Source organism: Mus musculus, chromosome 1 (genome assembly GCF_000001635.26).
Source record: "Mus musculus strain C57BL/6J chromosome 1, GRCm38.p6 C57BL/6J".
NCBI classification, from domain to species: domain Eukaryota; kingdom Metazoa; phylum Chordata; class Mammalia; order Rodentia; family Muridae; genus Mus; species Mus musculus.
The window spans coordinates 62,703,013-62,727,807 of NC_000067.6; the positions used below are offsets into that span (position 1 = coordinate 62,703,013).

The window sequence follows — 24,795 nt, forward strand, 5'->3', positions numbered from 1 at the left end:
GGGCTCCGCGGAGTTTCCCTCCGGCAGAGGCAGCGCGCCCTGAAGGGAGGGCGCTCCTTGCTCCGGGTGTGACACACCCGCAGCCCCGCACGAAGGTGCGTGGGGCGGGAGGGAGGTGCGGACTGGGAGAGGGGCGGCAGGGTTGCGTGGCACCTTAACTTTGATCGCGCGGCCGCGGGGCTGCGAGCCACCGCCGCCCCGCCCGAGCTGGGTGCCGCGGTCCTCGGCTCTGCGCCGCGCGTCTCCGCGGCTGCCTCTTTAATCAGGAACACAGAAGGGGCGGGCCCTGAGCGGGCGCGTAATCGGATCGCTCTGCCGCGGCTCTGACATCCACATGCTGCTCGGCCTGAAAAGGCGAGGGGGGAGCCGGAGGGGAGGCAGAGGAGGCGAGCAAGGCACCAGCCTGCAGCCCGCCCCCGGCACATCCTCTGAAGCACAGACACTCGGCCGGGCGCTGGGCGAGGTGGAGGTGAGGGCGGGCGCCAGCGAACTCGGAGAGCCGCTCGCACACTCGCGGGCGATCCCAGCCGCCGCACCCGCAGCAACACCAGCAGCACCGGCCGCAGCAGCTTCCTGCCTCGCACTCCCCTCCAGAGACTGGCCAAGCGGGTGTAACCGCCGGGGGAGGCTCCAGCTTAGGGGAACCCAGAAAGGACAAGAGCCGGACGTCTGACTGCTTACCACTCCGCCTGTCCAGCGGTCGGTGCCTCTGCCCGCGTGTGTGTCCCGGGTGCCGGGGGACCTGTGTCAGTTAGCGCTTCTGAGATCACACAGCTGCCTAGGGGCCGTGTGATGCCCAGGGCAATTCTTGGCTTTGATTTTTATTATTATTACTATTATTTTGCGTTCAGCTTTCGGGAAACCCTCGTGATGTTGTAGGATAAAGGAAATGACACTTTGAGGAACTGGAGAGAACATACACGCGTTTGGGTTTGAAGAGGAAACCGGTCTCCGCTTCCTTAGCTTGCTCCCTCTTTGCTGATTTCAAGAGCTATCTCCTAGTGAGGTGGAGATATTCCAGCAAGAATAAAGGTGAAGACAGACTGACTGCCAGGACCCAGGAGGAAAACGTTGATCGTTAGAGACCTTTGCAGAAGACACCACCAGGAAGAAAATTAGAGAGGAAAAACACAAAGACATAATTATAGGAGATCCCACAAACCTAGCCCCGGAGAGAGCCTCTCTGTCAAAAATGGATATGTTTCCTCTTACCTGGGTTTTCTTAGCTCTGTACTTTTCAGGACACGAAGTGAGAAGCCAGCAAGGTAAGCCCTTCAAAGTTTTTCTATTCATTTTTACACGGTTTCCCCTTTAAAGGCGACAGCTAATGGAGAGAAGCCACTGAGAAGCGCTCATGAGGAGGCTCCCTCAATACTCAATCATTTAAAGGGAGATCTCAGCGGCCTTCTTTACACCACCAGGGCTGCTAAACCCAACTTTTCTCTCTTGCAAAGGGAGTGTGTGTGTGTGTGTGTGTGTGTGTGTGTGTGTGTGTGTGTTTTGTAACAGAATTTGGCGGTGTTCAGATGTCACATATGGACTGAATCAAAGGTTTAAAAATACTACAAAGCCTTTGCATTACAGTTTTGGGGATTTTTTTTTCCTCCCTGTCTTGAAGCAGAACACATCTCCCTTGAGTTTCCTCAACCTAGCCAGTGAAATATAAATCATTTGCATTCCCTCCACTTAGCTACATTGAGCAATGTTAGCTGAAGGGCTTGGGAAAAAAAAAAAAAAGCAAGAGTCTAGCTTTGCTTTTCAGATGTGTGGATTCTTTGCAGACTGGGTGGATACATCTCAGAACCAGAGGGCTGAAGCTGGTGAAGCAAGCCAGCTTGTGACCGAGATGGGAGCTTTCCCGTGGGCAGTTGATGGTCCCCACTCTCTCCCGAATCCGTGTGTTTTCTGGGAAAGCGAATCATGTTCTTTAAATTTTTTTCTTAAAAGATAAAACAAACTGTATGACCCTCGGCAGTCTCTCCTCTTGTGAAGTGGTTAGAAACTTTTGAGTGGAATTTATTCTCAAGCACTGCCAAAAAGGGTGTGTGGACACGGGCTGCAGAGATAGGCACAGCAGGGCCTAGGAGAGGCCGGGGGCCAGCTCTTGTGGATTGCGACAAGGGCTACCTCTCTGAAAACAGGTCTCTGGTCTCTGGGAATGCGGTTCTTCCACCCTGGGACTGCTTCTGGGGGTGCTTCCCTCTGCTCTAAGACAGTGTCTGGAACCTGAAAAAAAACTATTAGCCTATTAGCGTTTGCTCCTACAGGTGACTGGGGATAGGGTACCATCTACCAAGGAAATGGGGGAAGAGAGAAGGAGAGAGGAAAGACAGAGACAAAAACTCGGAGAAGTGCTATTGCCTTGAGGCACTTGGCGGAGTCAGGCAGCCGCAGTGGTGGGTCTCCTTCCTCACAGCCACCCTGGCGCCCCCGCACCGTGCTTAGCGGGTGGGTCCTGAGGCAAAAGCTTAGCTGCTACCAAGCTTCTTGTCCCTTCCCCAACACATACCTACAGTCACTTTACCTGGGATACATATGGGTTTTATGTTTTGCTATCTTTTGGGGGTTTGGCGGATTGGGGAAAGCCGTTGAGATGCAAATCCAAGCCTTTGCAGCTCCCTCTCTGCGGTAACTGGTCCTATGGGCAACTGCAAAGCGTGAGCCAAGGAAGGGTTGGGTGCAGGTCCGTCCTGGGGAAATTTTCTGGGCCTAGCATTCCATCTTGCCTTAATTCTGAATCCCCAGCTTGAATAGAAATTAAATTGCCTCCCACGGACCTGAATGCTGTGTAAATTATGTATGTGTGTGGTTTGCTGTGTATGTGTATGTGTGTGTGTGCGCGCGCGCGCTCCTTGAGAATGCCCACGGTATATTATGTATTCAAGAACGGACTCCGGTAGGCCCCGGTGTGCGAGTGCGCGCACACTGGCACCACACACACACACACACACACACACACACACACACACACACACAACTTCAGGTTCCCAGTGATGTGCGAAGTGGAAGGGATTGTAAAGACTTGGGGACCATCTCCTATCCCAGATGTTCGCACATCTGTCCCTGAGCACTGCGTGGAGCATGTGTACGTGTGTGTACGACACCCGCTCGGACCCACTCCTGCTCTGCCACCTGCCTCCCGCGCTCTCTGCAGATCCCCCTCCCATCTCAATCTTTGGTCACGCTGCGTCACTTCCAGAGAAGCTCAAAAGCGCGGGGTGCGAAGCTCATCGCCCACTAAAAGCCTCGCGGGCAGCCTCGGTCTGGGGGTGGGACCCGCCCAGAGTAGATATTATCCCGCTCCCCGAAAAGGTGATCAATCACCGGTCATGGTTTCAGTCGAGTAACTGATTGGTACCGGGAGACCTAGCCCGGGTGGCTAAGGGCGAGGCTAAGCTAGACCTCTGACTCACCCTATGTGCGCCCGCCAGGAGCTGGGCTGACCCTGGCACTACGGCGGCGGCAGGAACCTATTCCGAGAAGGAAAGAAGGTGGCGGGCACACGTGGGAGCAACTGAGCAAATACCCGGCCGGTCCGCTGTAGCTGGAAGGCTCTGTGGGCACCATGCATCCGGCTCCCAGGCGCATACCCTCCCGCCCGGGTCTGGAGGAGTCTGGGCAGCTGGGCTGGACCGGCTCGGAGCGCCCCCTCCTAGTCTCCGCGCAGTGCTAGGCGCTGCAAGCTCGCCGCAGCCCCTGGAGAACTAGCTTGTAGAAGCAAGGGGCCTGACGCCGGAAGATTCCCGTGTTAGCCTGGGCGAGAGGCAGGAAGCCAGGGTGGGATTGCAGCACCCAGGGCGGGGAGAGGCGGGAAGCAGCCAGGCAGCCTAAGCCGCAGGAATTCGCGCAACTCTCACAGCCTGCGGGAGCACAGTGCAGCTAGCGCCCGCCTAAGCGCACAAACAGGTGAAGAGCACGCCGTGCGGGCATCCACGTGGCCGAGACGTGGGCGCCCCCCAGCGCTCTCACCCCCATCCCCCAGCGCCGTCCCTACCGCCGCATCGATTTGTTTGGGCTACGCAGCAGAAACAGAGCTGAGCAATCCATAAACATTCTATTAGGCAAAAATATTCCCAGCAAAAGCAGAACCGAGGCTAAAGCCTCTGCTAAGTTGGCCGCCTAGGATTCCTCCAGGCCGGTCACCCTCCTCCTCCTCCAGACTAAGGACACCCCTGGATAGAAGCCTGCGGCATTTCCCTGACGCTTCCCGTTGCCAGAAAGTTAGCTCGTGGCTGCGGCTTGTCCTCCAGATCAGCCACTGCAGTCGCCTGCAGGCAGATTGTGCCTCCCGCCCCCTCCCCCCTTCCTCGCTGCCCATGCCCACGTGGGGAAAAAAATTGTTCACGACCAATGCTTCAGTTTCCCTGATTGATTTCTTTTTAATATCAACACAAGTTAATGGAGGCGAGGCAAGCTGTGATTAAACGGCTGCCCCCACCCCTCGCCTCGGGCCGCCTGCGCCCCTAGTGTGTCCCACCAGTTCCCCAAGTAGCATCAGCGTGGAGGACACGAGTGGACCGATTGTCCTAAGGTGGGTGTTGCGTGTGTGAGGAAGCGTGGAACGGATTGGGCGACACTCTGAGAATCTCCTGGGGTTGGGGGCACTGGAATCAGCTTTCCAGATCTAAGTAGCAGATACTCCCATCTGTGCCGCAGCTTCTGCGGCTCTGGTTGAATTTCTGCTGTAAGGGAAGGGACTGAACGCTCCAGTTTATTGGCGTGGACTCCCTGCTTGGCTCTCTCTACCTCCCTTCTTTTCAGTTTCTGACAGAGAGGAGAGCCCCCTGGCGCTAGCCGTTCCCCTACAGCGAGCCACAGAACTGCTCTGCTAGAGTGGATCCGCAAGGGTTTGCTTTCTACCCTGGAAGTCACTCTCTCCTTGCTGCGGGTTCTTCAGAAGGTGGCAACTCCCAGGCTTAATGTCTCCCCCCGCCCCAACCCCCAACCCCTCAGTCCCCTGAGACCCATGGCTCAGAGCCAGAAAGAAGCCAGACCCTAAACCACCTATCTCCGCCTTCCTTCTTACTCCAGGAGCGCTTTGATCTGTGGTGGTCTTAAACCCCATTGCCATGGACATGGGCTGACTCAACCTTCAATTCAACCTTCAGTCTGAGCTAGGTGATCAGATAAAAGGTGCAAATGGGCTGTGGGAGACAGGACCCCGGGTTCAAACAAATCCTCTAACAGAAGCAGTGGTAGTCCAAGTGCTTGATACCCCCAAACGACCCGTGGCCATGGATGGGTATAATCATTTACAAGTAAAACAGTAAACTCCAGGATTCTGAATAGCCTACTTAGAGCTCTGGGGACCTGTCTCCTGCCCTCATTAAGTAAGTGCCCAGTCACCTTTTCCCCAGAAGCAAGCACTGGAGGTGGTGAGGCTGTTTTTTTGCCAACTGAGTACGAAGTATAAAACAGGGGAGAGCGCCCCATAGGGCTTCACGGCAGGTCCCTACTTGTCCAGGATTCACCAGGTAGAATAGCAAATGTCCAGCAGCACCTCCAGCGCGAGTTTTTAACATCATCCCGTTGGAGTCCTCAGAGCACTCAACTGGCAAAGTGTGAGATTGAAAAGCTGCAGGGACTGGAGGCTGGGCTCTCCAGACAGGACCCCCGCTGTCTACCAAATGGCTCCAGCCCCCTGCTGTTCAATGGATAGTGGGCATTCTTCTTCAGGTTCTGTCTTCTAGGTATAAGAATAGTGAGGAGCAGGACCACCACTTCTTATGCAATGGGGCATATATGCAAGCAACAGTTATTGGGCAGGAGGAGATGGGGGCGGGGGCGGGGGGCGGACGCTGAAGTTCCCAGGTCTTCTGTATCTCATTCAACTCTTCATTAGAGCATTCAAAAGAAAGAACTGACTTGAGTGAACCAAGTGTGGGGCATTCTGAGCTGACAAAATTCAAGAGCCAGGCTCCGCAGATAGTTTTCAGAACCTGTTCCCCAAAGATCCAGTTTGCAAAGATCTTAAGGTGAGATTTTTCCTTTGTGGAAAACACAAAGCATGCTAAGTAAAATGGAGGGGGGCATTGTCCCCTGATTGTGCCTTTTCCAGCCAGCAGATCAGACCAAACCAAATTGGAAGCCCTTGTGCTAAATGCTAGCCACGTTTATCCAACTCAACGCTGAGCTAGGCCAATTTAAATATAACAAAACAGCAGAGTCACAGCAACCAATAGGAAGGAGGCCAAATCAGTTAGATTTGAAGCCCCTCTCTGCCTTAACCAGGTGAGGAAGGCAACTTGAACCTGACCAGCTCTTGTTTCTTCAGCCCTCTAATCTAGAACAGCACCTCCCCCGCCCTCCCCGCCACACACACACACACACACACACACACACACACACACACACACACTTAGCTGGGTCCTTCTATAGAACAACAAGTTGCCAGATTGTGAATCAAATAGAAAAGCCAATTTGACCCAAGACCAAATTTATTGTTATTAGTCTTTTGACAAGCATAACACATTTGAAATTCCTTGAACTAAGGAGATAGGACTTTTAAAAAGTGACCTCAGGAGGTCATGGTGGCATGAACATATCTGAGGTATTTTATCATCTGACTATCCCTTGCCACCTTGAGTGGCAGATGTGTCTTTTGAGGCCCAGGAGTTAGCCATTGTCCTGTTCTTTCCAAGAACAAACTCATCTCTAGCTTTTGAAGAGGATGGTTAATTCATTTCTGGAAGATACTACAGGAGTTGTGTGCCCCACCCCCACCCCCCTGCATTTCCCAAGGCTTTATCTGCCTTGTAGAGAAAGGGGTCCAATATTTAACTGCTTCATTCCCAAGCAAGGTTTAGTGGGGTTGGATTCCAGGACACACTGGCCTTGTCCTGTGGCTGGCCCAGGAGAAAGCATCTAAAGGTTTAGGAAGCTGTCAAGTTTAGATAAGACTGAGCCCCTATCCTATGGGACCTTGGTTGTATTAATAAGGAGAAATTAATTTTTAACCACTGGGAATGTTGCCAAATTATGTGACCTTTGGCAGACCAGCTGTGCTATAAAAATAAATCCCCCATTTCTGAAAATGCTGCTTCTCTCCAGTAGAACAATAACAACGTGGCAGTTGGGACAGAGACGCACAAGCAGGCGGGCTGGAGAAGAAAGGAGAGGAATGGGTGTTGACAAAAAAAAAAAATGTGATGCTGTGAAACGTGACTGCAGACCTGAGCATCCTGCCTCTCTCCTGACAACCCACCCAGGGCTTCCAGGATGCCTGACAGAGCAAGCACCCTCATGATGGGGACAGGGAGCCTGTGTGCACGCAGGCAATGGAGAAGGTGTTAAGTGTTTCCAGCCTGCTCACACCCAGCTTTGAACACATCCCCCATTGTTCACACTGGCCAGTGACTGGCATGGGCAGAGAAAGGGGGTATTGAAAGGGGCAAAATATTTATCTTTTCCTAAATGCCATCAGTAAGTGTCCCTGAAGGCTGAGAGCACTGGTGTAGGACTGCAGAGCAGGAGGCAGGTCAGCTGTCTGGGTTTGCAGTCCAACTCAGCCAGTTGCCAGCTCTGCCTTCTAAGTACTCTGTGCCACTGGAGTGCTTGATGGCATTGTGCCTCAGTTTCCCTATCTGTTTCTACCTAGGATGGCTGCGCCTTGTGACATAACAGAACTGACTTGCTGAGTTTGTTCTGATGTCACTTACTCTTCCGGTTAGCCATCTCATGCTCACACGAGGCACTTGCCAACCACTGTGGGAAGTTTATTTTATTTTTATGAGATGTATTCCCTCTCGGCTGTTCCCTCACTAAACCTTTGTGTTTTATAAGCATCAGCTTATCTCCTTCACAAAGTTTTCCACAGACCCATCACTCGTGCTGAATTCTCAGCTCAGCAAAGGGATGTCTCCTTTTCACATTCTTTTCCTCCCTTCTTCTATTCTCCATGTTCTTGGTTCCACTCCTCCCCCATTCCAAATCTGTCTTTTTTCTTTCTGTTCCTTTCCCCTCCCTTTCCATCCTTCCTGGCTGAAAGTATGCTCAGCAGAAAATGCTGTAGTTAAGGCACTCTTCCGAATTTGTAATAACCTCTACTCAGGCATTAAGTGCCCCTCAGCAACTGAACTCAAAAGAAAGTAGTCAGAAAGACAAAATGGCTTTTACCCAGCAAGACTCTTAATGATCCCAGTTCCCTCTGGGTCTTCAAAAAGGGGCATGGTCTAATCCAGAAAAAGAGAGACAGGGTGAATGGGAATAAAATAAAAATTCTACCCATAGCTTGCAGTGTACATGGCTCCAGAGAGAGAGAGAGAGAGAGAGAGAGAGAGAGAGAGAGAGAGAGAGAGGAGAGGAGAGGAGAGGAGAGGAGAGGAGAGGAGAGGAGAGGAGAGGAGAGGAGAGGAGAGGAGAGAGGAGAGTCTGGTAACCTGGTCCCAGCCCCCAAAGATGCTCTGATAACTAGCAATTAGGTTCTGGAGAGAGCCAGTCCTAGAAGAAGATAAAGGGAATTGCAAATTACTGGACCAAATGATAATAATAATTGTGAGAATAGATGGGGGAAAATAAAGCAGATGTTCCCTGAAGGCACAGTAGGAGCCAGAGATAAAGACGCAGGACAGATTTAGTGGACAGAGGCAGGTTGTAGTCACGTAGGAGAAAATCCAATACCATCAGTGGCTCACTGATGATGCTGTTGTAGGTTTGGGTTTTGTTTTTTTTTTGTCTTATAAGTGCTACTGATGAACAAGGATTTAGAAGTTGCCCTTTTGAGTGGGGAGGAACAGCCAACAATAAACAATCAACCAAAAGCTTCAGAAAACAATGCTTTCTACTGCTAGTTATAACACGTCTATCACTGGTCTTCATCATTAGCTAAGGTTAGGGTGTCTGTGGAGACTCAGCTCACATTAAAACCATCTTGATCTATGGCTGCATGCCATTATCTCATGATTGCTGCACCATTTAAAAATCTGTATTTAATAGCAATTGAGGATAGGGAAGGAAAGGTGGTTGCTGGTGTTTTACAATTTGTGGTAAAATGAATTTTTGATATCCAGCGATACACTCGGTGTTATGTCAGGTCCATCTTAATTCATTAATTGCTGAAATCTCATTGACTGTGACTGGTGGGAAAGATTCTGGATTTGCTCTCATAGGGCTGCCAAGGATGGATGATGAAGGATCCTTGGCCTCAGGAGGCTGGTGGATAAGGCCATCTGAATTCTTAATGTCCCTTAGAAGATGCTCAAGACTATAGTTTTTAAGGTATAGAGAAGGGAGGAGTAGCCCTCGGCAGTCCTGGTGTGGAGGTGAGGAAGGGTCGTGTGTATACATAGTGAGATTATCAGCAAGGAAAAGACATTCAGGGGGAAAGGAAAGCAAGAGCAGAGTCATGCTCACTGAGTTTCTTTAGGGGAGCTACAGTTTAGAATTCATGGTTAGAAATAGTGGCTTGGGCTTCATGCAAGGCCCAATTTGCAAGGCCAAGGGCTTCAAGTTTCATGTTCTAGCCAAAGGGGAGTAATTGACATTTCAACCTGAGTTCATCAAAATAACTGAAAAAAAATATATATATATATATATTTTTTTTATTAGCCATCCTCCTTCCTTTGGCTTTTGGAAAGACCTCAAAATTATCCGTCTTCTGTTTCCTTTCCCAAATGTCTGTTAAAATGGTCGAGATTTGTAATCCCAGACCTCTCATCAATGGCATCAAAACAGCATTTGCAATGAGGTCTGGGAAAGAGCAGACATAAATATAAACTAATGATATTATATCGGCTGCCCTGTTGGAGTCGCACTTGTTTATGATCTGAGATGACAAATCACAAGGTTACCACAGGTGGTAGGATTCGAGGTCAGGGGAGGCAATCGAGTCAAACTTACATTTTCCCATTAAATGAGGGTTGGTTTTAGCATTCAGATAGAAGAGGGAGAGGTGTTCCGGAGGCCCTGCTTCCAGTCCCATCTGCCAGTTGTGTCCTAGGCAAGTTGGGGGTGTAGTGGAAGACAGTTTGCTTCCTTTCTTCTTGCCTTCCTTGAACAAGAACTGACTTTTTCTCCTGCTTCCGGTCCCTTGTCTCCCCTCCCTTCCCAGATGGTTCTTTTATTTAGATTTTGAACTTTATCAAGGCAAGAGTTCAGGGAAATTCTCATTTACCGCACGCACCTCCAGGAGTGCCTTGCTCACTGCCACCCAGCCCCATAAATTGAATAGATGGCACCCCCTTCTAGTTGCCTGAGGAAGTGGTCAGACTGCCGCATTCCTGGCTGATGGATTGGCTCATTTCTCCCCAGCTTAAGCCAAGATACGGATTTTATGAGACTGTCTTGTGACGGGGCTGAAGTCACTTTGAATAAAACAAAAATCTAACCTCAGCTCAAAGAAATAACTCTTTGAAGGAGCTTATCCTGAGCCGGGGAGCAAAACTTGGTTAAACTCCCAAGCAAAGGCCTTAGATGGTCTGCGTGGGGGATTTGACGTTGCTGCTTTTGGTCCTCTCTTCATGCATCCCTGATCACGTGCTCACACAGAGAACCCAGAGAACCGCGTGTCCATAATATTTATAAATAAGCAGCCACAGAGACAGTTAAGAAGTTCACATCAGTCCAGCTAACGTGATTAAAAGAGACATTCGAACTCTCTATAATGCAAGACCGACATGCTCACATGAGGTCCCTAGCGTTTCGTTTCATCCTTACCAAGCAAATAAAGCAGTAGGTAACGCCTTGAGCAAGCAGCCTGTTGTCTCAGGAGGAGATGCCTTTGAGTTTGAGGTCAGTCTACAGGTTCTAGGAACGTTCCCCACCTTGTGGTATGGGCTTTGAATTTTAGAACTGGAAATAACCTTTTACCTGAGAGGGCACAGTGTCAGCACAGTGGCCTAAGTCACCCAAGGCCACACAGCTTGCCACTTGATTGTGGAGCTCTTCATTCCCATCCACTGCTATTCTAGTGAACTGTCCATAAACAGAGAGTGACAGTGACATGGGAAGGTGGCAGCTTCCTTTGTTTTTAAGTAGAGGAAAAAGAGTATCTTCTTTGTCTGCTATGAATAATTAGGTAAAAATACTGTTGTGGAATTAAGGGCAGGATGGGATTATGTTGAAAGTAAAGAATACATTGTAAAAAGTTTCCAAGGGAAGGGAGACAGGTAGATAGCAATCCCCAAGTCCAGTGACCTCTACATGCCTGTGAGGAATTGTTCTGCACTCGCAGCAGATACCTGACACCAAGGATAATGCCCAACTCAATAGACTATAGTTTTTCCTATGCATAATGCCTGTGACAAAATTTAACTTGTAAATGAAGCATACTAAAAGATTAACAATAGCTAATGGTAAAGTATAACAATTATAATAGCATACCAAAATAAAATTATATGGATGCACTCTATCTATCTATCTATATATCTATATATCTGTAGTTAATGTACTCTTCTTTTGATGATGCTGTGTGCAAGTATGTAATGAATGTAATGAAGTAAATGACTTAACAGTGTTAGGCTGCTATCGACCTCTTAACTATGTGTTAGAAGGAGAATTATCAAGGTACAGCAATATCTTTGACCACTGATAATTAGACCCACTGAAGGGGCAGCAACAGAAAAGTGGGGTTACCCACATAAAAAGTAGATGTCTCTAATCTTATCCCTTGACTTGACAGGATGTTAAAATCACCAAGATCTAGTAGCTTATTGGGTTTCAAACAAGTCCAGGAGGTCCCAGTGATGTTCTTTAGTTTCTGGTTCCTTCCCTTGGAGCATCCAAGGTGAATTTCTCTTCTATCTGTATTGTACTTTGAAATTCTGGGTAAAGTATTCATCCAAGAGGAAAGAGTATCACCTCTTAAAACATAAAAACGTGTAACTACACACCTAATACAATCCACACATCGAACTAAACATATAAAGGTGAAACATAGGAAGGCCCCACTCAAGGAAGGAGTAAGTTTATCCCCCTTTTTAATCCTCCATATACACATCTATACATGTATGCACACATAATACCTTTGACAGTTACCTCACTACTCCAGAGTCAGCCAACTACCAAGTGTCCCTGTTGATGCTTTCTATCCCTTCAGTTAACTTGGGATCTGTTTGCTTTTCATCTGTGGTCACAGGGTTCTGGCTGTTGAAGCAAACAAGCAGAATTCTGATGATTTAAAAGTCCTCACCATGGTGGGGCTGGAGAGATGGCTCAGTGGTTAAAGGGACTTTCTGCTCTTTCAGAGAGGACTCAGTTTCAGTTCCCAGCACTTGCATGGTGACTCAGGACCATCTGTGACTCCAGGAGAGTTCCAGGAAGTCCGATGCCCTCTTCTGGACTCCAAGGACCCCATGCATATATGTAGTCCACTAAGATATATATATATATCTTAAAAAAAAAAACAAAAAAAACAAAATTCTCACCATGGTCTGACCTGAGTTATATCACCAAAATCAGGCAATACCATTTTCCAATTAAATTTCCTAGATGGCAGACTAGATTTGTAAGGGTTCTTTTTCTGCCCCTTCTTCATGCTTTCTAAAAATCAAGTATTACCAGGAGCTTGGTCTTAATTCAGGCTCTCTAAGAGGGCCTAAGTGAAGGGATAGGTAATTATTTTATCTTAGGGGAGGGGTCAGGAAACCCATAGGCAAGATCATCATAACTATACTGAGATAAACAGAGCCGTAGACGTTTAGAAAAATATACTTTTGGCGTTTTATTTTTCAAATGAAAGCAACTAAGTATTCACTCTGAGGGGAAAAAAAATCTAAACTCTGTGGCTAAGTTAGCTCCTGCTTCCGCAGAAGTTGTGTGTAGAGGCATCCCATCGTGACCTCTAACCCACTGACCTCTGACCCAGCTCACCCTTCAAGCTTCCCTCCCGGATGGAATTTGCTGTTTCTCTTTGGGAAATAAGTTTGCCCCAGGTGGAAGGTGTGTACAAAATAGCTGCCAAACAAGGCCCCAGGTCAGCTCACTGAACAGGCTCAGCTGCTTCCATTGTGCCTGGTTCCTCTTTCTAGTATGATTTTGGCCTTAAGGAGTTTGCCCTTGAGTTCAAGTTTCTCCGTCCTCCTGGTCTGCTGCCTCTGAGACCAGACAGAAAGCACTGATGAGGTTCCTTTGGAGCACAGTAAAGGCCTAAAAGGAATGGATGATCTAGCGCTTCACGGGAGATTCTAGGTAATTCTTCTTGGGGCAAGCCTGTACTTAAGACTTGCAAGCCCATCCCCATTTAGAAATGAAAAGATCAGTTATCAAGAGGAGACACAGAAGGATTTAGTGTGTTTTCTCTCCAGCTTGTACCGCTGCCTTTCAAGAACTCTCTTCTCTCCAAGAAAAATACAGACAGAAATTCTAGTGTTTGTCTTTGTGGATCTACGTCTGCACAAAATGATTTGTGATATTTTATGGGAGGGCGTAAACGTGTTTACAGGCCTGACGTGTGAATTACTGATATGCATATGTAATTGATGGGAGTGCTGTATCTGTGTGTGCTTCTGAGTGTGAATGCGGTCTAAGCAAGAATGCCCATTTATAAATATATGGGTATTGAAAAGGTTAACAACACACAACTGAGACAGATGTTAAGGAGTCCACAGACAATTCATTAAGTGGCTTGATTTTCTTCTGATAAAGACGTGATGGAGAGGGGGCAGGAGACAGAGGAAAGCAGTGGGGTTGTCCTTTGTCTCTCCATCAATAAATTTCAGCCGCAGGAGTGCAGATTATTTGGCTATAGAGCATAGCAGAGTTGAACAAAATTTCTTTTGTGGGGCAGTAATTATACTGAGTGTAGATAAGAGAGAAAGCCTTTCTGCAAGGAAAGTTTTGCTCCTGTCTCCACTGCTGATCCGCGTGCATGGACTAATTGCTGAAAGCTCAAGAAGCCGAGGGGAGAAAGTCGTCTGTTAAGAGTAATTGGAGAGAAGCAGGGATAGGGGACTTGCGTGATGGGGAAACCATAAGGGGTTACTAAACGGAAGCTCTGTTCAGGTTTCCTCCAGGAGCTCCAAGTGGGGAGGCAGGGCAGTTTTCTGCAAAAATAACCGGCAGTGGGCTGGCCCAGCAGAACATTCCTGTCTCTGATAGTTTGGCCGAAACCATAAAACAAACAAACAAACAACCTAGTGTATCTAAGTACCCACACATCTGCCTCTATAGAGGGTTACTCCCAGCCCCTTTCACCCACATAAGCCAAGACTGATGAGCCACCATATGACCAGCTGGAAGATACTGGTGCCCTGGGTTGGTGGGGGGGGGGTGCTTCTGGGCGCCTGCAAAGCCTGCAGGCATGGGCTGTAGAGGCAGGGGAGGGGAGGTGGCTGCATCTGGGTGGCAGGGGTGGACCCATTGTCCTCCGGGCCTGGGGAGGATGCAGGGTCATTAGGTAGAGGATGATGTGGTCTCTGTTAGCCTGAGGAAACAGCTCACTTTTGTTTTCCACCCAGTAGGGTGTGGACCCGAATCCATTAGATTCTGGGCAGTTCAACCCGGCACAGTTTGAGCCCTTGGAAGCAAGATGCCAAAAGGCTACTTGTGTGGATTTGTGTCCCACCACCATTGTGTAGTATGCCTATCATTTATGCATTTAGAGCCTGTCAGGCTGGCAATCTGCAGCAGAGGGCTGGAAGACAGTAATGCCAACAGGCACAGGGGATGGTAAAGTGCACCTGTAGAGTTAAAAATGCATGACCCATTCCCTCTTGGAGGGAACACAGGAGAAAGACCCCCGTCCTGGAGGGTATCTGCTGAGCTGTAATACATAATTCACGGGCCCACGCTGGTCCATGCAGATGGCGATATTAAATCGTGATTGATGCTCAGAGACATGCAAGGCTCTCGCGAAGGCCTCCAAGAGGCTTCAGAATATCCCTGTGTCTCCTGCGCCTCTCACTCTAACTGTGGCATTAAGCAGCCCACCCCCTTATTTCCCAACCCCTGCTAGGGATTGCAGGAGTTCCCTCCTAGGTAGATGAAATTCTTCAAATGTCATCACCTACCTTTTCTGCCTTTGAAGGTTGCCCCTTCCCTCCTGGCCCAGGGAGGCTGTTTACCTCCAACCAGGCACTGGAGTGAGGGGAGCCAGCTCTTCCCCTGCCTCTCCGCCTTTCCTTTTGAGCATCTTGACAAAGCAGCAGCACACTCTGGTGGTGACGGAGCCAGAGGGACAGTGGGCAGAAATGGAAGAGAAAAGCGAAGGCGGCTGGTTGCTCAACACAAAGCACCTTTGTGCAAATACTGAGATTGGAGCCAGCGGATTCTTCCATTCAGATTCTTCCATTGGGTGCATAATGAAATAATAAATCAAATTTGTGGTGTGTGTGGAATTAAACGTTTTGGGGGGAGTTTCTTTAAAAATAAGCTGAAATCACCCTCTAGGGCCTGTTCTGGCCCAAAGCTGAAAGTGCGTCTTTGCACCTCTCATAATTGTTGCCAGGCTTGCTCATGGGGTTGTACCACAAAACCACGATTGTCAGTTCCTGGAGCCCGGCTGCTGGCTGACTATGCTGGGCTGAGAGACACCAACTAAAACGAAGGATTTATGAGACAATGATAGAGATGGGAGGCTTGAAGGAAGAGAGGAAGATGGGCCAAGAAAGGGAGACAGGAAAAGGCAGGGAGGAGTCTTAAGTGTGCACTCTTGTTTTCATAATCTCTAGCCATAGAATGGAACCATTTATGATCATTTTCTGGAGTGTGTGTGTGTATCTGTATCTATGTGCCTGTGTGTGTCTATGTTTGTGATTCTGTGTGTGCCTATGTGTGTGTGTGTCTGTGTTTCTATGTGTGTGTGTGTGCGTGTTTGTGTGGATGTCTCTGTCTTGGGAGGGGGAGTAGGAGGAGAGGAGAGTTGAAATAGTCTCCTGGGTTGCCATAAAAGGTTCTCAAACAGTTGTAATCAGCTACTGGGAGGGAGGAGTTGTAGAGGGAAGGCTATCTCTGAAGTTCTTTGGTGGTGTTCTCACTTCCAGATCCACCCTGCGGAGGTCGGCTGAATTCCAAAGATGCTGGCTACATCACTTCCCCAGGCTACCCCCAGGACTATCCCTCCCACCAGAACTGTGAGTGGATTGTCTACGCCCCCGAACCCAACCAGAAGATTGTTCTCAACTTCAACCCTCACTTTGAAATCGAGAAACACGACTGCAAGTAAGCACAGCCCTGCTGACTGGGGACGCACACACAGGGCCACTGCTCTGATATTCTGTCCTTTCTCTCACTGAAGGGCAGTTGTGGGCCCTAGCCACAGAGGGCCACTTAAACATGGCATTAGCTTCTAGGAGAGGTAGGGTGGATTTGATTCTGTGGTATTGTAAAGAATCTTTTGGAATGAGGTACAGAAAACAGTGGTACCCTGTCTGTAGAAGTTGGCAGTGGAAAGAGTTTCCATTGGGGCAAGAAGCAGACTACAAACCCCGCTTCTTGTATCTGTGACTTAGCTTCCTTTGGAGGGCTCCCCCATTTTGATTGCTGCCTTATCAGGAACCCTACAAGCTTCCCTAATAAAATGGTAGCTGGGTCCTCAAATATATCCAGCAATAGGGATTGGCTTATTGCTTTCCAAAGGCGCTGCTCATTGCAGAGTTAAAAATACAGAGTTGGTGAAGGATGGGTTAAGACTCCAATTGATTCTTGATGTCCATGCTGCACAGGTTACTCTCAAAGATGCAGGTATAGATTCCTTCTACAAACAGTTCTAATTGCTTTACAATTAAGCCACTCAGTTCTTGCTGTAGCCCTGGGAAGCTGGTGCCATCATGATCTTCATTTTGACAAGAGGACACTAAAACACAGAGAGGTTAAGTCAGTTACTCAAGATGGCCTCAGCTGGTCTTATAACAGGACATCTGTTCAGCCACCTTGGAGATGCAGACAGTCAGAGAAATGCTCGTAAGATGCTGTGCGCACTCGGGAAAACAGGCTGGCTGAGTAGTCTCTAGACCTCTGTCCTGTGTGCTTGCCTCATGAATCAAAAGTGAAAGTGTTCATAAAAGACTATGGCACTGGCAGTTTTGGTCTTTGTACCATACGTTCTGGTGACTGTTCAGTATCCACACGACACCTAAACACTCCGAGCATTCCTGTGACCAAGGAGTTGGGAGTCCTGGATAATTAATAAGGAGACAGCTGGTGGGACAGGTATAAGAGAGCAGGTGACACTCCTGGCCCCTAATGTAGAGCAGGCTTCAGTCCAGGCCAGTGCTTCCTCTGACGGACTCAAGGCTCCTCTGTAACTAGTACTAGACCCCGAGGCCTGGCAAGCTGCTGTCCTTATTATACTCTCAGGACCACTTTGCACCTACAGAATGGTTTCCTTCTAACAGGAGGTAGTCTGTGCTGAAAACCAAAGAGTTTCCCGGATGGATGCCACATGTGACTAAGAGTCACAGGATGGGGTTTCTAATTCCAGGACCAGTCTTGGCTGCCTGGATGACATAGCACATCAGTTCCTCCTTTGTCTGTCTTACACAGACACACTGGACACATTGACTCAGCATCCCAGGATTCCACTTCCCCAGCAGCAAAGCTGACAAAGAATTTGGGTTTGAGCAGCTCTGTAAAAGGACTTTTGGGTCCCAGCGTCTTTGGCATCAACTGAGACATAATGCACAGAGTGCTTGAGAGCGGGCTCAGAGGAACTTGACTAAGCACCTCTCCGGACAGAGGGCCAAATTCGGTTCTGCTGATCCCAGTGCAATCTCGAGGGGAAATTGCTAAGAGGCCATTTTATGGATATTCACTATGACAGGGGAAAGGGGCCTTGCTTTTTAGAAGGTTGGATTCAGACAGCAATGAGCAAAGCCCCAGATATATTGTGTAGAGTAAAAGGCTAGGGACGCACTCTGCAGCCCCGGGATCCAACCCACAGGGCTGCAGAACTTGGTGTGGAGCAGAAGGACTCATACCTCACCTTTGCTGGAGTCTGAAGAGAGGAAACAGGCAAGTTACAGGCTCTCTTCCCGGCTTCTCAGGCCTTCCTAACTAGCTTCCTGTTTTTCTCCACATGCCTCATCCTTGCTGCTGGCTGCAGCCTAAAAGGTCACAGAGGTCAGAAAGAAAATCTTTCTGGAATCTATTTCCCCCTAGTGTCAAATTGTCTGCAAGGCTCCTCTAGGCCCACTTACCCTCGCTCTCGGTCCTCACCCACCCCGCCACCGCTCCCCCACACCCCATCCTCTGTCTCTCTCATTAATTTTTATATTTAGAAGGCCGTATCTGGTCCCACTTGCCCTCATTTGCATGCAGAACAAGGGGCTTGCCCGATTTACTTTCTTGAGAAAGGAACACTTCATCTCATTAAATCCTGGAAGGTTTTTCTTGTTCTTACACTCTTTTTGACTCCTTCTTTTCCACGCTGCATTTTTTTTTAAATAGCATTTGCTATCAAAGGAAATCCGTCCCCTCTTTCTTCGCATTTTGGGGACATGCTCAATTGTTTTACCTCAAAGTTTATGAAGCAGGTACCTCTCCCAACAGAAAATTGCCTCTGCTGCCCATCTCTGAGTGAGCAATAGCTTGGAGAAGAAAGAGGAAATGAAAGGGTACAGCCTACATGCCTGCCCGAGTTGTCTCTTCTGCTTTCTCTGCATGAAATGAACTACAAAAAAAATGGCCCTCTGACCTAAGACCAGGGCCCTTATAGGGAAGATTATTCTGGTCTGTGGTACCTAAGCCTTTTCCTCTCTGTACCTTAAAGTCTCCATTCCAGAAGGTCAAGGCAACCCCCAGACAGATCTTTTCCTGACCACCGCTTGTTCATTTTGTTCCACTGAATCTTGCTGTCTGCTTGGAAAATTTCACTCACAAGCGTCAGCCGTTCTGTGCCAGTGCAATCCGAAGCCACCCTTTCTCTTAGCTTTGCCTGCCTCCTCCCTTGGGCTATCCACAGGGAACCAACCCCTAAGCACCAGCATGCTGTCCTGGGGACTGGGGAGCAGCTACAGGCAGAAGCAAAGGCCGTTGTGGCATTGACAGCTACCTGTGTCAAGGGACAGAAAGACAGGACTCAGGGCTGTCTGGGCAAACAGAAAGAAGTCACTTCATCCCCCTGGGAGCAGAAGATACCAGGAGGCTGCTGCCTTGGCAGACAGAGAGAAGCCATTCGCTTGAGTCATCAGCCAGAGGGTTCAGCGTTATGGTTTTAGAAACATACACACAAGACTGGGTATTTTTCCACTTCTAAACTGTGAACTGTATGAACTCTTAAAAACATTCACCAACATGCTGTCCTATACAACTTACTCACCAGTCTTCAAGCAGGCTTGGTGTGCATGTGCTTACACACACACACACACACACACACACACACACACACACCCATTGTAGAGGTCCAATCAAAGGTAACTAAAATCAAGACCTAGTTCCTAGAAAGAACAAGTATGTAGCAGATAGGTATCTTGAAAATATCTTGGGGAAATTTGAAAACTAGGAAGTTGTGAACATACATTTCTTAGGCCACCTCACAAGTAAGTCTACGTAGATTCAGAACAAAACTACCTCATTCCTGTCAAAGTGAAGCCCATTGAGGAACAATCTCTCCGGGCAGAGTCCCTCCGTGGAAGTCCTGAACATTTTAAAGCCTCACTTCCATGTTTTCTTAAACAAAACCAACAAACGTTGAGGAGAGTCATTTTTTGTTCTTGATGATTTAGGATGGTAATTCTAGACTTCACTCCTTCGTGCACGATGAAGGCCGATCAATGTCCTCTTTGGATCTGATTGGCTCTTGAGGATGGATGCACTTGAATGCAGTACCGGCAAAGCCCAGAAGAGGGCGCCAGATTCCCCTGAAGCCACAGCTAACAAGCAGTTGTGAGCTTTTGAATGGCTGTGCTGTGAACTGGGCTCGCCGCAGAGCCATCTCCTCAGTCTACATTTGAATTTTTGTTGAGCTTTTAAACATCTTAAGTCCCCCAAACCATGATAACAAGTACTTTGCTGTGTCTAGTTTGTGTTACCACAGTAAGTTAGCAAGCTCGTTAAATGCCTCTGTCATGGGAAACTCGAGACTATTTTCTCCTCGTACTTCTTGCTTTCAATTCTTATGAGTATCCTTCCTCATACAGCCTCCCTCTTCTGACTTGCCTTTATTTTTCATATGTATCAATTTTGCCGTAGAAGATCTTTGCTGTCTATGCCAAAGATTAGGTCCTGGGGTTCAAGATTTCAACCCTAAGTCCGTGTAAATTCAAGGCTACCATTTCTTACTTGCTTCGTTCAGCCAAGGCCACGACAGAGTAAGGACTGCCTGGAGATTGACTCTCACCCCGACTGAGCGTAACACAGCACCCATAGTTCTCAGCGTTGGTTTAGACTCCTGTTTCTTCTGATCCTCTCAGTCCCCTACATTCTGGATATGGGTATGGGCCTCTTGCCAACTGTCCTAGCTAAACAAAATGTGCTTGTGTTTACTTACCACAGAGGGTCCCTCTAAATCTTAGAAGATCCTGGGTTGATAAATTAACCATGAGGCTAAGCAGGGGCAAGAAACCAGACCTCAGTAAGCTGGTCCCTTCATGACGAGCAGTCAGCGCTTCCCTGTGCTCAGCAAACAGCCAACATTCCCAGCAACCAAACATAGCTCTTCCACCCGTATGAAGTCTCCCTGAGCTCCCGTGGCATGGGCTGTACCTCCTTCTCTACCCATGTTTCCCCAGGGTTTGTCTCCTTGCCCTTTATTGGCTCCTGCTCCAAGCCACCTCAATCACACTGTCTGTTCCAGTGTGATGATCTCACGCTCTCCAATGGCACAGACCCCATACCCAGACTATGAACTGCAGAAACGAGCCTGCGAGAGAACTCAGCAGGTGTGTGCACATACTTCTTTTATTGATGTCTTGTCACCGATTGCACCAAGGCATCCGTGATATGAACTGTGGTATAAATTGTGTTGGAAAGTGGGCAGGTCAGGGTTTCCCCATTCTTCCATCTGAGATTACAAAGGAAGGACAAAGATGATGGGATCTGGGCTATACATGTCACTAACTACTCAGACTTGGGTCTGTCACCAGCCAAATGGCCATAGGCCGTTCACTCTGTGCCCAGGAAGTGCTTAAAAGCACCTATTATTGCCAAACTTGATGGCCAGTTTTGGAAATACATGGGGTTAGTAAATTGTACCCTTTGACCTGATAGATTTTGGGACTCCAGAGTAGGAGGTGGTGAGGTCAAACTGTCCCAGCTGGCACAGTACGTCTGAGCCTGGCAGTGGGTTGGCAATTTTCTGTCTTTGTCTCAATAGACAGGAAAGCATATGAAATAGCTCCTCCGACACACACAAATGAAGAATCGTGCTCTCAGACGGCTTAAGCAAGTGACCCTCAGGTCCTGTCCTCTGAAGGGCCTGGGTAAGGATTTGAGCCCTACTTTCCAGTCTGCCCTTCTTTAATCTCATGCTGTCTGCCTCCCCCTCCCTCACACTGCATGTCCCCACTGTGACTTGATGGGAGACTGTTATCTGAGTCCACAGTACCCAGGTCCAGCTTAGGCTGGAAGACCCGGGGAGGCTCCCTGGAAGAGGAGCTGCCTATACTGACCCTAGAGGAGTCAGTCAGCAAGAGGGAATGTGCAAGGGTGGCACTCTGAAGAGAGGACTGTCGCTAGCTCTGGGAAGTACAGTCATAAACATGGCTGACCTTCATTTCCTTTCCTGTGAGTGCTGTCAGGGCAGGGGCAAGAGAAGGAAGGCTGTCCTTGTGACTTTTGCTACAAACCCTCTTCCTGGCAAAAAAAAAAAAAAAAAAAAAAAAAAAGGTGCCTGACATGTTACTTAACTCTATTTCCTGGCCAGGCCACTTCCCCCACCTCCTCAGGAGGGGGACCCAGAGCAGGAAGCAGGAAAGGCTGGGATTATGGGGAGTCTACGGCCCCGCCCTCCCCGCGGTTGTAATGTCTCTTCTGCCTAGATCCCTATGTCCAGATGTCCTTAGGATAATGGAGAGTGTGGTTTGTTCTGGCACAGTCCAGGTTACAATCTGGATTAAGTCCTCGTCAGTTCACTCCTGTCCAGACCCTAGATCCCTTTTCTTTTCTCTGGGAAATCAAATTACCCAATTGGAGGTGTGGCTTCAGCTGGGAACCCCTGAAGTCGAAACAGAGCCAGTCTCTGTGGTATAAGAGGATGCCATGTGCTGGCTCAGGAAGAGGGACCCTTGGGTTGATTACTCATGACATTGGGACAGATTTACTGCCTGCCCACCACAGAAATATCCCCATTCTCCAAGGATCGGGTGAGCATTAGTATTTTTCTGTATTGCAACAACCCTCCTAATGACAGAAACAGACCCACCTCTGGGAGTTGGTGCAATAGTAGGACCGGCCGCATTAGCCAGAACCCAGCTGCCAGCTGACCTGCCCTCTGCAACCTTGACCAAGGACTCCCTCTGCCCAGCAATGTCAGCTCACCCAAGAAGAGGGGAACAACAGCCCACAGATTCTTCTCCTCCTCTTTCCAAGGTTAAAGAGCAGTTGGGACAACAGTTATTTTTGGCTGTTTGTTTTTAAATATTCGATGTTGCAATCGCAAACGTTCTCCGTGCAAGCGAGCTTCACTGTGGCTGTCTTTCTTAACAATGTGTTTTATCTCCTGATTGAGAAAATCACTTGAGATTTTATCCTACATGATCCCCCTTGCTCTGCTTCTCAACCCTGGCACCTTCTTGAAGCCTGGAGATCCCAGAGGGCCAGCATCTCGCCCCATGTAACTCTGTGTAATTCTCCCATCTAATTACACCGGCAGGCTGTCTTAAGAAATTCTGAGGGACTGTGAGATAGATAAAGGTGTGGAGGGATAAAGCCTAGAAGGGGAGATAACATGTCAAGACATTAGTCTTTTCTACAGAGGGATTTGTGTTTCCCTGTAGTCATGAGGCCTGTAGAAAAAAATCCGAACTCTTTGTTGTCTGTCTTATTGGTGAGGAGATTTAGACCCTGACGAGAGATACTTAAGAGATAACTTAATTCCATTTTCCCCATTCATGCCTAGGTAAATTATCACACACATACAGCCCTTGTCTTTTAGGAAAAAAACCCAAAACCCTCATAATCGCCCTTCATTATGAGACCTTTTGGCTCACAACCCATCCCAGTTGATTGCAGAATAGATGCCTGTATTCAATTTACATAATCAAAAAAATTTTTCTTCCTAGAAGGAAAATCCCTAAAAAAAAAAAGTTAGCTGGGTCAAAATTAAATTTCAAGAAACTAAGGAAAAGAAGAAAGAAATAGACCCAGGTTTGGCTTGGGTTCAAGAGGACCACATGGTAAAAGAAAAAGCACACAGTTTTGTAAGGCCTTTCTCGTGGCTGTGTAGGCAAGCATCGTGGACTGTTGTAGGAAGTTTCCAGCTCTGCATATCAGAGGCCACAAACACACAGAGCTGTGTGTTTGTGGGGGAAGATCATCAGTTAGACAATAGCAAACACCCATGTGTTCTCAAAGGCGGCAGACATTATCTACAGCCATCGCCCATAGCAAGCTGTGGGCTCAGCACCAGTATTCCCACTGACCAGAAGGAAATACTGAGGCTTTGAGAGAGCACACCTGGACTTCAGGAGGCCTGGATTGGAAGCCAGATGGCCCTCAGCTGCCTCTCCATGCCTGCTTCAATGCGTTGAGAGCAGTCACCTGCTGTCCAGCACAGGTTTCTTTAGAATCCCACGAGCCATTCCTTTGCTCCGTTTATAGCCTTGCTTCACCTCTTCCTTCCACGAGGTCACTTGTGGATGCCAGCAAGGCAGTCAAGGAAAGAGAAGCCTTTCTATGTCTTAAAGGACAAGCTAGAGGCCTGATTCTGTAAATAGTCTTAGTCTGCCCCTGCCCCTGAGTCCCCTGGACTCCTACACACACACACACACACACACACACACACACACACACACACACACACAAACACACACACCCACCAAACCACACACACCACATACTACACACAAACACTACATATACCACATACTACATATAAACACACACACACCACACTACACATACCATACCACACACACATACACATACCACACGTACACACAGGTATACACCATATATACATGCGCACCACATACAGATACAAACAGTACACCACACATACCACACACACATACACAAACCAACACATATCATACACTCATATACATACCACACACACATACACACACCACACATACCAGAGGCACACACAGGCATACACCATACACATACCGCACACACACACAGACCGTACACCACACACAAACACATATGCATACAACAACACACACCACCAACACACACACACATATACAAATACACTCACCACCCTCTTTGGGTCCCCACCACTACTACCTTTTCTCTCCATCTGGAATCCTAAGATGTGAAGGCCAGTAATGGAGTGTCAGCGGAAGTAATTGATTCCTCACACACAGAGAATGCCCCTGCCTTTAGTGTCAATGGAGCTGAACCAGATTCTGGGCGGGTGAGCGAGACGTGTAAACAGTTCATAGCTGAGCTGTCAGGGCCAAGCCAGACACAGTGGAGAGGGGGTGAGAGGGAGAACCATGGAACAAATAATTGTTTTATTGGAAAAGAAAGCAATAAATAATATTTCAGCCCAGGAACTGGCTGTTTGAAAGGGATGGAGACAGCCTAGGACCAGAAAAAAAAAAAAAAAAAAAAAAAAAAAAACATGGCACAGGTTTGAATGGGAGAGTTTTTCTTTGTCTTGAGGTAGGAGGTTTCTTCCTGCCCCACCCCCTTTCTCCCATTATCATCATTAAAATAATTACTCTAACAATTACAGTTGATGAGACCTGGGGTTTATGGAACACCTTTCATCTGAAAGTTCAAAGTGATTTATCTGTGTGTCATCCTCTGAGA

The 24,795-nt window shown here is 48.2% G+C and overlaps 1 protein-coding gene and 1 long non-coding RNA gene across 7 annotated transcripts in view; one reads left to right on the forward strand and one right to left on the reverse strand.

Moving 5' to 3' along the window:
- Positions 1 to 304: 304 nt before the first annotated feature.
- Nrp2 (neuropilin 2) overlaps positions 305 to 24,795 on the forward strand; it is a 115,376-nt gene continuing 90,885 nt past the window's right edge. For all 6 annotated transcript variants that reach the window (NM_001077403.1, NM_010939.2, NM_001077404.1 and 3 more), the window contains exons 1-2: positions 305 to 1,265; positions 15,918 to 16,095. In NM_001077403.1, coding sequence (NP_001070871.1) covers positions 1,193 to 1,265; positions 15,918 to 16,095 — 251 coding nt within the window. In that variant the 5' untranslated portion in view covers positions 305 to 1,192. The remainder of the gene's footprint in view (positions 1,266 to 15,917; positions 16,096 to 24,795) is intronic.
- Gm29083 lies at positions 8,663 to 15,175 on the reverse strand. The gene is made up of 2 exons (XR_865478.2): positions 14,946 to 15,175; positions 8,663 to 12,327 (listed from the first exon to the last, which is right to left on the reverse strand). It is a non-coding gene; the product is annotated as a predicted gene 29083 (long non-coding RNA).